General features: G+C 38.8%; 1 protein-coding gene across 1 annotated transcript; it reads right to left on the bottom strand.

The window, feature by feature from the left end:
• Window positions 1–5,542: 5,542 nt before the first annotated feature.
• On the bottom strand, window positions 5,543–5,884 carry LOC138889473 (uncharacterized). Its single transcript, XM_070172783.1, has one exon. The coding sequence runs from the start codon at window positions 5,882–5,884 to the stop codon at window positions 5,543–5,545; it is 342 nt and encodes a 113-aa protein (XP_070028884.1).
• Between the last annotated feature and the right edge of the window lie 11,945 nt (window positions 5,885–17,829).

Below are 17,829 nucleotides of genomic sequence, written 5' to 3'. Positions count from 1 at the left end.
ATGTAAAATAAAGACATTAACATTAGATTCTACACTTAATTATAAATGTTTGTTTCCCAATTAGACAATGACATTGACAATATGAATATCTAAAAGGTAAAACTAACATGCTAATAAGCATAAAGATCAAAATTTTAATTGAAAAAAAAAAGAGAGGAAAGAAATACAGAGGAAGGGATAATTAGAATAAATCACATATTTGTTAGTCTCAGATCTATTTTTGAGTGCATCTATTGGCACAAAAGAAAAAAAGATGAAAATTAAAAAAATACCACAATCCATAAGCAAAATGTTAAAAATTAAAGAAGTAAAAAATTCAAAATAACTATAAACCAAGTAATCACAAAGTGAGAACTACCTCTGCGTTAACAAAATAAAAAACTTGAAATATAAAGTCAGCCACATTGATAGAGCGTTAGAGGTTGATGATGAGGCAATAAAGGTTGACAATCCTGCAAAAATGATAATTTTGTTGATATATTCCACAAACATTCAACAATATTCGATTATAGTGCCAAAACAAACCTTGCGTAATGAAGCAGAAGGGTGTGAAACAGACAAATTTAACTTTCACTGAATAAAGACGTTTGGGCTTTCAAACATATTAAGAGGCATTAGTGAAGAGATAAAAGTAAATGGGCAAGGAAACAATTATTTTTAATTTTGTAAGCAAACGGGCAAGTTCAACTTTCATTGAATGCCGCTTGTTTGGATTTTTAAGGATGTCATAATTGGTTTCTTAATGAGAATGAAGAGAAAGGACGTGACTTTTGGTTTTTGAAGAAGTGACTTCTCGATTTGTAAAAATAGCAGATTAACAGAAAAATAGGACAAAAGCCAAATAATTGACAAAAAAGATAATTGGGTTTCCTGCTCGATGAGGCTTGCCACATCACCTGGGCAATGTCCCTTAATTATATATATATAGATTCTAGTGGAGCATAGCTATATGTTCGCATCCTCTAAAAATTCTATCATGGATCCTCCAAAAATATATCTTTAAAGGATTCGATACACCGGAGGGCATGCTTGGAGGTTCCAAGCAACGTAGGACACCTATTATTTGAGTACTAATTAATGTACGATTTACGTATTTCACGATAAAGCACTATCAAGAGGGAAAAAGATTCTTGCCGGGTAGTAATTCCTTCGACAATACAATGGTATATTTCCACTCAACATAAGATGCTTAAAACAACTTCTAATAAGACATATGATGGCTCGAGAGCAGGTAGTTAGAAGATGATAATGTAATTAGTGAACTAAAACCTCATTATCTTACAATTGTAGGATAACGGACTTTATCCCGGAAAGAACAACAATTTTGTATGTAAATTGCATGCCAATGTCATCGTCTACTACGACTAATTAATTCCTCATTAACAAAAGCCTGACATTTAAACTCAGATTATTTAAAAACTTCAAATTTAATATTTAGCCAAAAGCTAGGTCTTCTATTATTCCCCAACACGTACGAGTCCTCTTAAAATAAGGCATCTCTTTTAATCAACAGCTCCCTTTAGTCTTCCTCGTTCACATTTTCGTGAGAGGTTTAGCATTGAGTTGACCTTCTAGTTTATTTTATTTTATCACTAACTTTGACTGTTTGTCGTTACTTAAAGAATAAACTATCTCCAATTAATGCCAATTTGTATTCGTACTAATAACCACTCGTTTGATACCTAACACTGCGTCACTAGCTTATTTACGATATTGTTCTAAATACCCTCTACTTCCAATTGATTTATATCTCTTATTTTTTTCAATATATGTCATGACTGGACGACAAAAGGAAGCCAAACTAGCTTAGACACCGACCAAACCCTACATAAGAATCCTACCAATGACATTGGGGCAATTAGAGGGTTGGTCGCTTGTAATGATGTCAAAACAATATTAATGTATTTGGTAAAATTAAAGACGACGGCTTCATGTTTTCTTCAATTAACGTTCTTGTTCATTGTCAACTTGTTTTGGTCTTAATTAGTTATACAAATTGTGTTACTTTTTTAACATAAGCTTGTAATAATCAAAAGTCAGCGTGTATATGGTTAAAATCGGGCCCATTCGATTTTACCGATTTATCGGACCAGTGTGAATGATCGAATCGATCCCATAAAAGATCGGACCGAGGCACGAGGATAAGGTACCGAGTTCGAAATTCGAGGTACTTGTCAAGATCGAGGCCGGTAGTGATCAGGACCAAATGAGATAGACATCGAGCAAGATCGAAGGTAGCATAATAATATAAGTGACTGGTTGAAGATCATGGTAGAAATCTCGAAACAGATAAAATCAAGGGCGGTTAATTAGCTAATCATGGGATTTCCTTCTGTAATTAGAGGTATACCATAATTAGGACTCCTCTACTATATACAGAGGAGTTCCAATCATTCGTAAGGGACACATTCTGGATATCAAAGCAATATAACACTTTTTCTTTAGCTCATATTCTTGTTCGTCAGCTTGTTATATTTTTAACTGTTCTTGCACCAATCAGTTCGAGGGTATTTAAGCTCGAGGGCTGAATTCCTGTCACGCCCTAAAACTATGTGACCGGCACCCGGTATTCTACCCGACCCGAGTGAACCATCCTATAGATTAATACACATCTATATGCTTAATAGGAGGATGCGAAAGGCTCTTCAATTTAAATTATTTTAAAATATACGCAAAACATGAATAATGTCTTTAAGTAAATATTTTCCTTTGAAGGCAAAGCTTCAAAAAAATAAAAAAAATTTCGTTCATGCACGCCATGTAAGTAACCATAGGATTACAACCCAAAATGAATACTATTGTTGTTTATGGAATCTCTATGACACGAATTGGAATAGTCAGCCAAAGCATAACCCCGTGGCTCAAAAGGATATTAATATAATAAAGTCCTCCACAAATACAAGCGTGGAGTCTCACCAAATAACGTCAACGGGAAATGTAGAGCTTCCCTATCCACGCGATCCAAATTGCTCAAGTCCAGTCCCTGAAAATAGAAAATGAAAATGTGGCCGAAAGGCCTAAGCTTCACATGCCTAGTACGAATCATGAACCGTTCCCCCCCAAAAAAAGGAAAATAGGACGATATTTAAGAAGACATAAGATATGCAATAATAATTGATATCAAGAAAGAAGTATTAATATCAATTAACAATTTAAAAGGTACAATAAAATAATATGGTAAAACATATTTTAAAGTCTTTCTTTATCATTGATCTTTGCAAAATCATGTTAGATTTTTCATTTACCGGGAGCACTATACCATCACCGACACGAAAGAAGGTCAACTAGGTTATGTATCTAGCGACAAGTATCATATACCCTACTTGCTCAGGTCGTCTCATCGTTGTGCCGCACGAATCGACTCGGCTATGCTAATAAAGTAGCACAATAGTACCCCTAATGGGAAGTACTCTGTCGTAGTCCCCAACCGTAAGGTAGGTTCTACGCCTACACCGACACGCGTAGTTTCATGACCTAATGAGAAAAAATGTCCAAGGTCAATCTCGATGAATTTAAGTAACTCCCAAAACCTTTACATTTATCAATGATGATATTTATAGCCAAATCAACTATTTAAGAATAGATATATCCAAGATATTTTACAACTCATGTATTTTCATTTCAAACTAGTACAAATGCTATTCCTTATTTATTTAGTTTTTTTTAATTAAGATACAACATTTCAGGAAAATAATATTCATATCACTTAAATCTTTTATGATGCAAGAATGGTAAAATCCCAACTCACTCGTCCCCACAAGCTAGGACTCGCATTTTGAAACTCAGTTTAATCGTGTTTCGATATGAGTTTGGAGAAAAGTTCTGAGGGTAGTAAGTTTCAACGTACCTCAAATTGCTTCCAACCTTATCACAAATGATCCAATAACGCCAATGAGTTACGATCTACATATACGAACTCACATAATTCATGAACGAACCACAACAATACCTACTAAACCAACTAAGTATGTAACACTTAAATCTAATCTTATAAGTTTAACAAAAATCCTCATTTGATTATTTGAATGACAATCCTTGAATTTTAACTCCAACTTATTCATTAAACTTGTTATGGAATCTAGTCATTCCACTATAAACTCAAAATAACATCGTTCAAACAACACCCATCACTATTCATCATTCTTACCAACCAACTTTTCAATTTCAAGGCTAACTTCTAGGGTTTTATGAATAGATGTTTAAATACAAATGTAACTTCATAAATATACTCTACTACGCCCTTGGAGTATGGTACATAAGATTGGAGTGAAGAATTACCTCTTTGTCAAACCCTAAAAGTTTCAAGATTTGAGTTTCTTGAAATGTCCTTGAGATTATCTTAAAAAATCTATGAATCCCACGATGTTGGAGGGTTAAGAGATGTAATAAATGAATCAATTTATCAAAGAAAGACATTTAATTCTTACCTTGAAGATGTATTAATGGTAAATAGCTGCTCCTTCTCTCTTATCCCCAAGACTAAGTCAAATATAATATAATCTCTCCCTTTATAAAATGCCTACAAAAACTTCAACTGTGGATTCTAAATTTCGAGTGCTGAGTTGCAAGCCTTCACTGAGTTCTAATTTATTCCATCACAGAAGCAACATTTTGGTCATTAACTTTAATCATTCTATTTCCCACTTTCTCTTGTCTTTCATAATTACTTCCATTATTTCCTTATCCTTGTTATTTAATTAATTCCATCGTCCCCCACTTGTCTCTTTGTTGGCCAACCACTTTTCCTAGTTTTCTAAATCCTTTCTCGTTGTCATCTGAAGACTAGGATTTTAAATCCTTGTTTTCCTTATTAAATCCCAACTCTTCAAGTTGGTTACATACCATTGAATTCTCAAAATTTCAGCACTTATGAATAGAAACTTGAAATGCTCCAAATGCATTTGATGACCTTGTAACATCCACTAATTCAATGATTAACTATCGATATTATCCCTAAGCATTCCAATAACTTTGTTTCACTTGAATAATCATGTAGCTCAGATTTAATTACATTGAATTTTCAAGCTTTAGTAGGAGTTAACTAAAAGAATTTACGGGGCTTTACATTCTCCCCCAGTTAAAAACCTTCGTCCTCGAATGTAAATTTCTTGTCGTGTTAAAGTCTAAAAACGTAATCTCTGAGCCTTTTGCTTACTCCTTAACTCTTTAAGGCTTCAAAATTTGACTAACTCTCCAAAAAGTTTTTAAAAAATTTCAGCAGAGTTTCCTTCGTTAATAGGCTTATCCCAAAATTTCAACCTCACAACGAGTTGTAAGAATACAATATAAAAGGCCTTACATGGCTCAACTCAACACAACTACCTTAATGAATGTATCCGCGATTTCATATATCTCCAGACATCAGTACTTAGCCTCTCCCAACATCACAATAATTAAATTTATCAACATAAGACAAGTCTAACAACCATGTGCAATAGATAAATCAATCAATCACTTGCCCCATCGAAGTAAGTTATAATAAACTCTAAACTCAAAATTTTAAAAAAATAGTCATACCTGAAGTTGCGAATAAGTGTGGATATCAGATTTTCATATCTTCCTCAGCCTCCCAAGTAGCCTCCTTGTCATGATTACGCCATAACACTTTAACTGAAGCTATGCCTTTAGTCCTCAACCTACAGACTTGCCTATCAAGAATCTCAACAGGTTCTTCGTCATAAGTTAAGCTGTCATTTATTTCTACTACTTTTGGTGAGACGATGTGAGCATGATCATGCACATACCCTCGTAGCATTGATACATGAAAAATGGGATGAACTAAAGTCATCGATGCAGGTAACTCCAACTTATAGGTTACTTCCCCAATCCTTTTCAAGATACGATATGGGCTAATGAATCTAGGACTTAGCTTTCCCTTCTTCATCTCATAACGCTCTTCATTGGTGATACTTTCAAGAACACTTGATCACCCTCCTTGAACTCCAACTTACGTCGATGTACATCTGTATAACTTTTTTGTCGACTTTTTGCAGTCTTAAGCCGTTGTTGAATCAAAGCCCCCTTCTCTAAGGCGTCATGTACAAGATTGGGACCAAGTAGACCTACCTATGTCGGTTCAAACCATCCAATAGGTGATCTACAACGTCGTCCGTACAAAGCTTCATATGGAGCCATCTGGATACTAGCATGATAACTATTATTGTAGGCAAATTCGATCAGAGGTAAGTGTTCATCCCAGTTCCCACCAAAATCAAGGACATAAGCCCGCATCATATCCTCAAGTGTCTGAATAGTTCTTTCTGCTTGTTCGTTAGTTTGTGGATGAAAAGTGGTACTCAAATTGACACTTTTACCCAATCCTTCTTGAAAGGACTGCCAAAAATGAGTAGTAAATTGGGCCCCTCTATCAGATATAATGGAAGTTGGAATCCCGTGAAGTTAGACAATTTCTTTCAAGTACAACTTAGCATACTGTGGTGCTGTGTTAGTAATCTTTACTGGTAAGAAATGCGCTGACTTCGTAAGTTAGTCTACAATCACCCAAATAGAGTCATGCTTCAAGCGAGTGCGAGGCAAACCCACAACAAAGTCCATATTAATCATCTCCCACTTCCAAAGTGGAATCTCAATATTCTGAGCCAACCCACCAGGTCTTTGATGCTCAGCCTTTACTTGCTGGCAATTTAAACATCTAGCCACGAAGTCCAAAATGTTTTCCTTCATCCAATTCCACCAATAGATCTCCCGCAAGTCTTTGTACATTTATAGACCCTGGATGTATAGAATATCTCGAACGGTGTGCCTCATCCATAATTTTATTACGAAGCCCATCAACATATGACACGCACAAGCGACCGTTCATCTTCAACACCCCATCCTCATCAAGAGAAAATGCAAGGATTTCTATAGATTTTACACTATTTCGAATATTGACCAAATTTGGATCTTCAAATTGCTTAGCCTTGACAAGCTCAATAAGAGAGGAACTTGCTATGGCACAAGCGGCAAGCTCTTTACTTAGCGGTAAATGTGCTAAGGTACCTCTTGACTTTCGGCTTAGCGAGTCGGCTACCACATTCGCCTTTCCCGGATGGTAATGAATGCTTAAATCATAAACCTTAAATAGTTCTAACCATATCCTTTGCCTCAAGTTTAATTCCCTCTACTTGAATATATATTGCAAGCTTGTATGGTCGGTGTATACTTCACAATGCTTACCGTACAAGTAATGCCGCCAGATTTTTAAAGCAAAAACAACCACGACAAGTTCCAAGTCATGGGTAGGATAGTTCTTCTCATGGATCTTCAAGTGTCTAGAAGCATAAGAGATAACCTTACCTTTCTGCATCAAGACACAAACCAACCCAACTCTAGAGGCATCACAGTAAACTACAAAGTCACCCAAACCTGTTAGCAGTGTTAACACTAGCGTCGTAGTCAATCTAGCCTTCAACTCTTGAAAACTTCTTTCACAAGCATCTGACCACTAAAACTTCACTTCTTTCTACATCAACTTGGATAACGGAGATGCAAGAGTATAAAATCCTTCAACAAACCGCCGATAGTAACCCGCTAATCCCAAGAAACTGTAGATCTCCGTGTCACGACTCCAAACCGGACCCGGTCGTGATGGCGCCTCTCGTGAAGAAAAGGCTAGCCGACACAATTCCCAAATCAACCATTATTTCAATAAAAGTTGTTTTTATAGCATTTATAAATCGATAATCTCATAAAGAACCTCAAAAAGAAAAGCGCGGAATAATTACACAAGACCGACATCGGGGTGTGACTAGTCATGAGCATCTACCAAGGTCAAAATATAACAAGGGTCTTAAAATGTACTAAAGACAGTAATAAAAATGAGAGGAAGGAAGCAGTGCTGCGAACGTCGTACAACCACCTTGCTAACTCTGATGACTCCGCGTCTGAGCAATCATCACCCGCTACCGGGTTCCAAAATGCCTGAATCTGCACACGAGGTGCAGGGAGTAATGTGAGTACTCCAACCCAGTAAGTAATAAGAGTAAATAAAGACTGAGCAGTAAGAAATAATGAATCCACATTTATGATAACTCAATAAGCACAACAGGCTTGCAAATCTGAAAACGAGTCAATCGTCTCATTTTAAAATCCAGCTTTTGGTAAAAACCATTTGAAAATGCTTTCCAACAGTTCTAGTATGGGTTCGATACCATTTATAATAAAAGAGATGAAAATCATAATAGGCCCCTCGGGCAAAACCTAGTTCGTATACAACCCCTCGGGCAAAAACAGAAATTTGTACCTATTTCATAACTTAAAAACTTCAGTTTGAATGAAAGATTATTTAAAACGTTTGTTCAACATTTTCAATAGAGGCTTGATCTAAATATGAGTGAAAGCAGTAATTAAATCCACATATTCGATAAAAACTCACTTTAAGGAGGAGTGAAAAACAGTAAGTTCATAACCAGGCCCCTCAGGCAAAGCATCACTCATGTACCTGCATATATATAGCCCCTGGGGCAAGCCTCTCAGTCACTCGTGACTCAAATCTTACCAATCAGCGCTCACACTCAGCACTCACACTCAATAGGTACCTTATAGTAATCACTGCAGCGTGCAGCCCGATCTATATATATAGTCGACTGCATTCACTAGGGTGTGCAGACTCCGGAGGGGCTCCTACAGCCCAAGCGCTATATCGCTGTGGCGTGCAGTCCGATCCAACATATTGTTGCGGCGTGCAACCCGATCCATATACATACACACACACACACACACACACACACACACACACACACACACACACACACACACACATATATATATATATATATATATATATATATTGCTGCGGCGTGCAGCCCGATCCATAAATATATAATCCACACTCGTGACTCAAATCTTACCAATCAGCGCTCAGACTCAGCACTCACACTCAATAGGTACCTTATAGTAATCACTGCAGCGTGTAGCCCGATCTATATATATAGTCGACTACATTCACTGGGGTGTGCAGACTCCGGAGGGGCTCTTACAGCCCAAGCTCTATATCGCTGTGGCGTGCAGTCCGATCCAAAATATTGTTGCGGCGTGCAGCCCGATCCATATACACACACACACACACACACACACACACACACACACACACACACACACACACACACACACACACACATATATATATATATATATATATATATATATATATATATATATATATATATATTGCTGCGGCGTGTAGCCCGATCCATAAATATATAATCCACACAATCAGGCCCTCAGCCTCTATCAGTCATTAGCCTCACAATCAGACTCTCGGTCTTTCTCAGTCATCGACCTCATGATCACTTGGACCATCAGTAAAACAATGAACTCAGTCCAAACAATTTTCATATTTTTAAGAAATAAAGTGATAAAACCAGATTTTAACGATAAACAGGTAAAACATGACTGCGGATATGCTTTCAAAACAAATAGAGTGAGGAAAAATAGTGAAAGTGCCCCTAAGGATCTCAGCAGGTCGGCACAAGGCCCCAAACGTGGCATATAGCCCAAAATATAATATAAATCTCTAGAACATGGAATATCATAAGATTTCAAATAAAATACGTGACTTAACAGTCGTACGGGATGGACCAAGTCACAATCCCTAACGGTGCACAACTCCACGCTCGTCATCTAGCGTGTGCGTCACCTCAAAGTAACACTACGATGTGTAATTCGGGGTTTCAAACCCTCAGGACAGTATTTACAATCATTGCTTACCTCGATTCGGTCCAAACTCTATCCTGCGATGCCTTTGCCCTCACGAATCGATCTCCGGATGCTCCAAATCTAGCCATAATCAGTACATAACTATTAAAATATGCTAAGGGAACAAAGCCCACTTGAAAAAATCCAATTTGCATAAAAAATCACGAAATTGCTCCAACCCGGCCCCCGGTCCCACGTCTCGAAATCCAACAAAATTAACATCAATGGAATCCTCATCCTCTCATGAGTCTATACATACCAAGAACATCAAAATCGGACCTCAAATGGCCCCTCAAATCCCCAGTTTAACTCTCCAATTTCAAGCCCTAATTTCCCCAATTTTTGCTACTGATTTTCCATAGATTTCAAGTTCAAAATGTTAAAATTCATCATAGAAAAAAGTTTAGGGTCCAAAAATCTTACCTCCACGAAATCCTCTTGAATTGCCTTTTCAATTAGCTCTCCTAAGCTTTCTCCCGAATGAAATATGGTGAAAACCCGTACAAAATCGCGAAGGGTGAAATGTATACATTCTGACCCAAGCATTTTCGCGCCTGCAGTCAATCCACCGCATCTGCGGTCAATTAGCCGCTTCTGCGGCTTTCACTTAAAATCCAAAATTCGCATCTGCGACCACGTAGGCACACCTGCGCAATCGCATGTGCAGTCATCCAACTACATCCGCGGTCATTTCCTCGCATCTGCGGCGTCGCACCTGCGGTCCCCAATCTGTAGGTGCGGAAATACCAGAACAGAAAAATCTGCAGCTTCTCAAATTTCCCAAACTCTCCGACAACCATCCGAAATCACCCCAAGACCTGAACCAAAAACACAAACATATCCCATAACCTTATTCAAACTCGTCCCAAGCTTCGGAACACTCAAAACAACATGGAAACACCAAAAACACATCTAATTCAAGCCTAGGATTCCAAAATCTTCCGAATTCCGTTTTTGATCAAAAACCCAACCAAACCACGTCCGAATGACCTGAAAGTTTTTACACACGTCAAAAATGACACAACGGAGCTACTGTAACTTCTGGAATTCCAGTCCGACCCCTATATCAAAATCTCACCAATCAACCGGAAAACGCCAAAATCTCAATTTCGCCAATTCAAGCCTAAACCTTCCACGGGCTTCCAAAATGTATTCCGATCACGCTCCTAAGTCCCAAATCACCTAACGGAGCTAACCAAATCATAAAAATTCCGATCTGAGATCATATACCAACAAGTCAAATCTTGGTCAAACTTTTCAAATTTCAAGCTTCAAACTGAGAATTGTTCTTCCAAATTCGTTCCGATTACCCTGAAAATCAAAACTAACGATTTACATAAGTCATAATCCATCACACGAGGTAAGTCATGCACGAGAACTGACGAGCAAGGTGTAAAAGTTCAAAACGGCCGGTCGGGTCGTTACATCCTCCCCCACTTAAACATACGTTAGTCCTCGAATGTTCCCAGAGTTGTTCTAAAAGCCAACCAATCGCTGAATAACCTTACCATGCATATACCCAGGGGTGATCCCAAGTCACCCTATCTCATATAGGTCCGATAACACAATTTAACTGAAATTTAACAATCCATCCTAGCCCATAAAACTTTGAACCACATTTCCACCACCGAAATCATCCACAAGATCAAAATCTCACATCTATACCCTGACTAAGCCCGAACAAGCTGTAATAACTCGTACCCGCAACCTCAGTGCGATTACATGATATACCACATAACTCAAACGCTTGCAGCGATAACTTCTAATCACAGCAGCTGCACACAACAACCGAATATCGATAGGAAACCTCTTATAAACTAAAGTCTCATTCCAACACTTTCATATACTGCCAACGATAATGAAACACGCATAAGCCATAACCGTTTCCTCAGATCAACTATTCATGAAGCCACTCCTCATTTGGAAAAGACCATAGCAAATTTCTGCGCCGAACCTTGATGTTATCCTTCCAACATGCTGAAATCAAATTCGTTTACAGTCATTAAAGATCCCGACAATCTCATCTAATCCAACACAACTACTCTAGTGATATTGACACATCAATACAGACTAAAGCCACGACTTCTGCCATCCGTACACTAATAAGCCACAATCCGAACTTACTCAAATCATGAAAATGACTTAAATGAAAGCGTTGTACCACAAGCTCACTAGTACCACCATAACGCAAGGCTGAGAACTCGACACACATTATAGAAACAGAACACATGAATCTAACCCACAGAATCATACTTCCACATAGCTTCGCTCCAATGCGCGACCTCACCCAAATACTGGTCCACATGAGTCACCTCACGTCACTATGCTCAAAATTGACAACCGTGCACAATATGATGTCTAAAGCCAAGGCAATGATCATAACCACCGCGAAGCAATTACATAGCACCACACACTTGAAAAGGACATAATCGATAAGCCATCCACCGAGCAATACCCAGTACTCTTCCCACTCAAATTCCACTGAGAAACCCCACTAACACCGTACCATATATGCCTGTAATCAACAAATCCTAAGGGCTCGCAACACGGAAAGGTAACTCATAGATTCCCCTGATTACTAATAGCTCAATAACAACCGAATCAACACATCCCTCACCAATGGCAACTCGAAGTCAACAAAGCCGTCTCGATGCAAAACACACATCCATATAAGTCTACCAATGAACCACACATCAACTCTAGTCACACACAATAGATAAATAATCTTTCGAAGGTTCACAATGATTTAATTGTAGCACACACTATCATCTGCCTAACTTACCCACATCTTTGCCATCCATGACCACGAGCTAACCTGTATATGAGAACTTCTAGTCTCCAAGCCCATAAAGCACATATATCATACCTCTAGTACTCAATAATCTCATGAGAGGTACTCAAAAATTCTTCTGTGCCGCCAAGAAAACTCGAATATCAGCAGCCAATCTGATAAGAAGTGCTGCAATGCTACCAAAGTACCATCAACTTAATCAAATTACCTCTTTCTGGAACATATACCCTCGTCAAATCACCTCAATTAGCATTACCATTTCCTTAATCATATGAAGATTATTTCCCAAATCATCTGAATCTGCCCGTGCTGCCTAAGAATTGTGACCTTCCTTTCAGAACTGAGCTATGACCTTACACATGCAAATCTAAGTCTTGCACAACACACCACATATACTATACCGTTCTAAGGTAAACATGAAAACTTCATATCCATTTCGAGCCACACGCAACTACGTACTTAACTAGCCAAGAACTTTTCTATTAGACGTTAGCTGGGAGAAAATCACTATACATTCCTTGCTCTTCATGCCCGTGGAAAAATACACACCTCTAAACGTGGTAGAATCATTAAGAACTCCCTGAATTCCATTTGCACAACTCTAAATCGTCAGGACTGAGTCCTTCTAACTCAATCGAGCTATGTAGGTCACTAAAACCCAAAAGAGTTGCCGTGAAACACCTGTAGAAACTCATTACCTCGTAAGCATCCAAGAACTAATCATATCCTTACCATACCGATCTGGGCCACTACCAAGCTATCCCATCTATCCAAGTTCCCATCCGACTTACCTTCAACTTGATGCTCCTTCTTGCTATAACATCACAATTTCACAACCCAGACTTACCACACGAGACCCAAGCACAAAACCACACCGTCAAAGACTCACAAGCCGCTGAATACTCTCTTAAATATTCCCAAAAACACCACCTTCAAAATACTTTACTCTGAAGAGACTTCCTACGAATCTAAATCCATTACCTTTACCTTCCTGATACTGATACATGGAATCCCATAATTAATATAGAAAATACCACAAGTCTTGACATCTTCCAATGAAAACTCAGCTCCTAGCCACACATACAACTTGAAAATACCCAATTGTTACATGTAAAATCTTGAACACATTAGAACTATTCTCGAGAGTCATCACTCTACTCAAACCTCAATTAGCCCGATCAAAATAACCGAACAACCTGTGCCTCATTAGCACTTCAGACACTGCAGAATGCAACCTCATCCCAATAAAACCAAAGTAACTTCCTGCTCTATGCACTGAGCATCCTTTACCAACAATAGCTCAAAACATCCCGTAATTCTCATACACCTATGAAGCATAACATAACCTTTGTCAAAATTTTCCTTTACTCGAGCCATCCTTGGTCTCAATCTCCGTAAGCCATAACTGATTCACCCACACACCTCAAACTGGAACCAACATAGCACATAACCGTACAATCAACCAATCAATAGCGGACTCTCCCACTTGGCTCGAAGCCATAAACCAAAACACACACAATAACTTGTAATGCATATACTCTATTGTTGCCAATATACCACAGTGAGATTCAAACTCAATCCTTCATAAGCTCGTGAAACATAGACCATCTGGTACTTTGAATCTTCTATAATTTCGCATTCATCCTCGCAACAGTCAAGCCCACTCTCTTAAGCTGCCCAAATTTAAATTTCACACATAATTCACTTGTAAATGAGATCTTCTAATAGACAACATGAGGATCACATAACCTCAGAACACTCCGCAGGGGATAACCCACCTGCTTTACCTCCAACGAACATTCCTATATACCTTCCACAGTCATAAATATTACGCAGTCACTTAGTCCTCCTGAGTCTGAAATCATACCGCAACATGAAATTTACTTCACTCCTAACTAGGCAACATGAAAAGATTCTTCACACGCCCATAACTTGGACTATACCTCGAATCGAGATGAAAATCAAGCACCTAATAGTTCTCCTACCCTCCTGCAGACCCTTCTCGTCGCTTCCAAATCATATGAATACATCTCACAGTCACATCACACTCATTACTTAACTATCCAGTCATTACCTCTACTAATAGGGCACTACCTCACATATACGTTCAAAAACAATACCTCACATAATCAGCACCTCAGTGCTCAAGCTATAGGCAAAAATCCGGCCTCGAGTCCTCCAGACTGGCCCAACATTAACACATAGAGATCACATCTCATCCCTCGATCAGGGAATTACAAGCCATCGATACACATCTGATACTGAGCGCTCATGCGCGAACACGAACGCGTGGAGGGAATTCCAAGAGTTACTTTTCAAGATGAATCAAGGACGCACGATAAGAATTCAAGAATGCGAAGTTTTTCCTAAAGGTTCTGCAGCCTCCTGAGGATAAGTACAGACGTCTCTGTACCAATCCGCGAGACTCTACTAAACCTGCTCATGACTCGTGAGAACTATGTAACCTAGGCTCTAAAACCAACTTGTCACGACCCCAAACCGGACCTGGTCGTGATGGCGCCTCTCATGAAGGTAAGGCCAGCCGACACAATTCCCAAATCAACCATTTTTTCAATAAAAGTTGGTTTTATACCATTTATAAACCGATAATCGCATAATGAACCTCAAAAAGAAAAGTGTGAAATAATTACACAAGCCCGACATCAGGTTGTAACTAGTCATTAGCATCTATCAAGGTCTGAATATAACAAGGGTTTAAAAATGTACTAAATACAGTAATAAAAATGAGATGAAGGAAGCAATGCTGCGAACGTCGTACAACAACCTTGCTAACTCTGATGACTCCGCATCTGAGTAATCAACACCCGCTATCGGGTTCCGAAATGCCTGAATCTGCACACGAGGTGCAGGGAGTAATGTGAGTACTCCAACCCAATAAGTAATAAGAGTAAATAAAGACTGAGCAATAGGAAACAATGAATCCACATTTATGATAACTCAATAAACACAACAGGCTTGCGAATCCGAAGACGAGTCAATCGTTTCATTTTAAAATCCAACTTTTGGTAAAAATCATTTGAAAATGCTTTCCAATAGTTCCAGTAGGGGTTCGATACCATTTATAAAAAAAGAGATGAAAATCATAATAGGCCCCTCGAGTATAACCTAGTTCGTATACAACCCCCGGGCAAAAACAGAAATTTACATTTCATAACTTAAAATTTTTAGTTTGAATGAAAGATTATTTAAAACATTTGTTCAACATTTTCAATAGAGGCTCGATCTAAAGATGAGTGAAAGCAGTAATTAAATCCACATATTCGATAAAAACTCACTTTAAGGAGGAGTGAAAAATAGTAAGTTCATAACCAGACCCCTCAGGAAGAGCATCACTCATGTACCTGTATATATATAGCCCCTCGGGCAAGCCTCTCAGTCACTCGTGACTCAACTCTTACCAATCAGCGCTCACACTCAGCACTCATACTCAATAGGTACCATATAGTAACCGTTGCGGCGTGCAACTCGATCCATATATATAGTCGAATACGCTCACTGGGGGTGTGCAGACTCTGGAGGGTTTCCTACAGCCCAAGCGCTATATCGCTGCGGCGTGCAGTCCATCCAACATATTGCTGCGGCGTGCATCCCAATCATATATATATATATATATATATATATTGCTGTGGCGTGCAGCCCGATCCATAAATATATAATCCTCACAATCAGGCCCTCAGCCTCTCTCAGTCATTAATCGCACAATCAGACTCTCAGTCTTTCTCAGTCATCGACCTCACGATCACTCGGACCATTAGTAAAATAGGGAAATCAGTCTAAACAGTTTTGACATTTTTAAAAAATAAAGTGATAAAACCAGATTTAAACGATAAACAGGTAAAATATGACTGAGGATATGCTGTCAAAACAACTAGAGTGAGGAAAAATAGTGAAAGTGACCCTAAGGGTCTTAGCAGGTCGGCACAAGGCCCCAAACATGACATACAACCCAAAATATAATATAAATCTCTAGAACATGGAATATCATAAGATTTCAAATAAAATACGCGACTTAACAGTCGTACGGGATGGACCAAGTCATAATCCCCAACGGTGCACAACTCCACGCTCGTCATCTAGCGTGTGCATTACCTCAAAGTAACACTACGATGTGCAATCCGGGGTTTCAAACCCTCAGGACAGTATTTACAATCATTACTTACCTCGATCCGGTCCAAACTCTAGCCTGTGATACCTTTGCCCTCACGAATCAACCTCCATATGCTCCAAATCTAGCCACAATCAGTACATAACTATTAAAATATGCTAAGGGAACAAAGCCCGCCCGAAAATATCCAATTTGCATAAAAAATCACGAAATTGCTCTAACCTGACCCCCGGGACCATGTCTCGAAATCTGACAAAATTAACATCAATGGAATCCTCATCCTCTCACGAGTCTATACATACCAAGAACATCAAAATCGTACCTCAAATGACCCCTCAAATCCCCAATTTAACTCTCTAATTTCAAGCCCTAATTTTCCCAATTTTTGCTACTGATTTTCCATAGATTTCAAGTTCAAAATGTTAAAATTCATCATAGAAACAAGTTTAGGGTCCAAAAATCTTACCTCCACGAAATCCTCTTGAATTGCCTCTTCCATTAGCTCTCCCAAGCTTTCTCTCGAATGAAATATGGTGAAAACCCTCACAAAATAGCGAGGGTGAAATATATACATTCTGACCCAGGCATTTTCGCACCTGCGGTCAATCCACCGCATCTGTGGTACCGCATTTGTGGTCAATTAGCTGCTTCTACGGCTTTTACTTAAAATCCAAAAATCGCATCTGCGACTACATAGGCACACCTGCGCCATCACAGGTGCGGTCATCCAATCGTATCTGCGGCTCCTGCACTTCTCTTCCTTGACCACTTCTGCGGTCATTTCCTCGTATCTGCGGCGTCGCACCTGCGGTCCCCAATCCATAGGTGCGGAAATACCAGAACAGAAAAATCTGCAGCTTCTCAAATTTTCCATACTCTCCGACAACCATCCAAAATCATCCTGAGGCCCTCGATACGTCAACCAACAGCACAAAAATATCCCATAACCTTATTCAAACTCGTCCCAACCTTCAGAATGCTCAAAACAACATTGAAACACCAAAAACACATCAAATTCAAGCCTAGGATTCCAAAATCTTTCGAATTCCATTTTTTTATCAAAAACCCAACCAAACCACGTCTGAATGACCTGAAATTTTGCATACACATCACAAATGACACATTGGAGCTACTGCAACTTCCAGAATTCCATTCCGACCCCTATATCAAAATCTCACCTATCAACCGGAAAATGCCAAAATTTCAATTTCGC

Source organism: Nicotiana sylvestris, chromosome 4, assembly GCF_000393655.2.
Source record: "Nicotiana sylvestris chromosome 4, ASM39365v2, whole genome shotgun sequence".
Classification (NCBI taxonomy): domain Eukaryota; kingdom Viridiplantae; phylum Streptophyta; class Magnoliopsida; order Solanales; family Solanaceae; genus Nicotiana; species Nicotiana sylvestris.
This window is presented reverse-complemented; position numbering and strand designations above follow the sequence as displayed.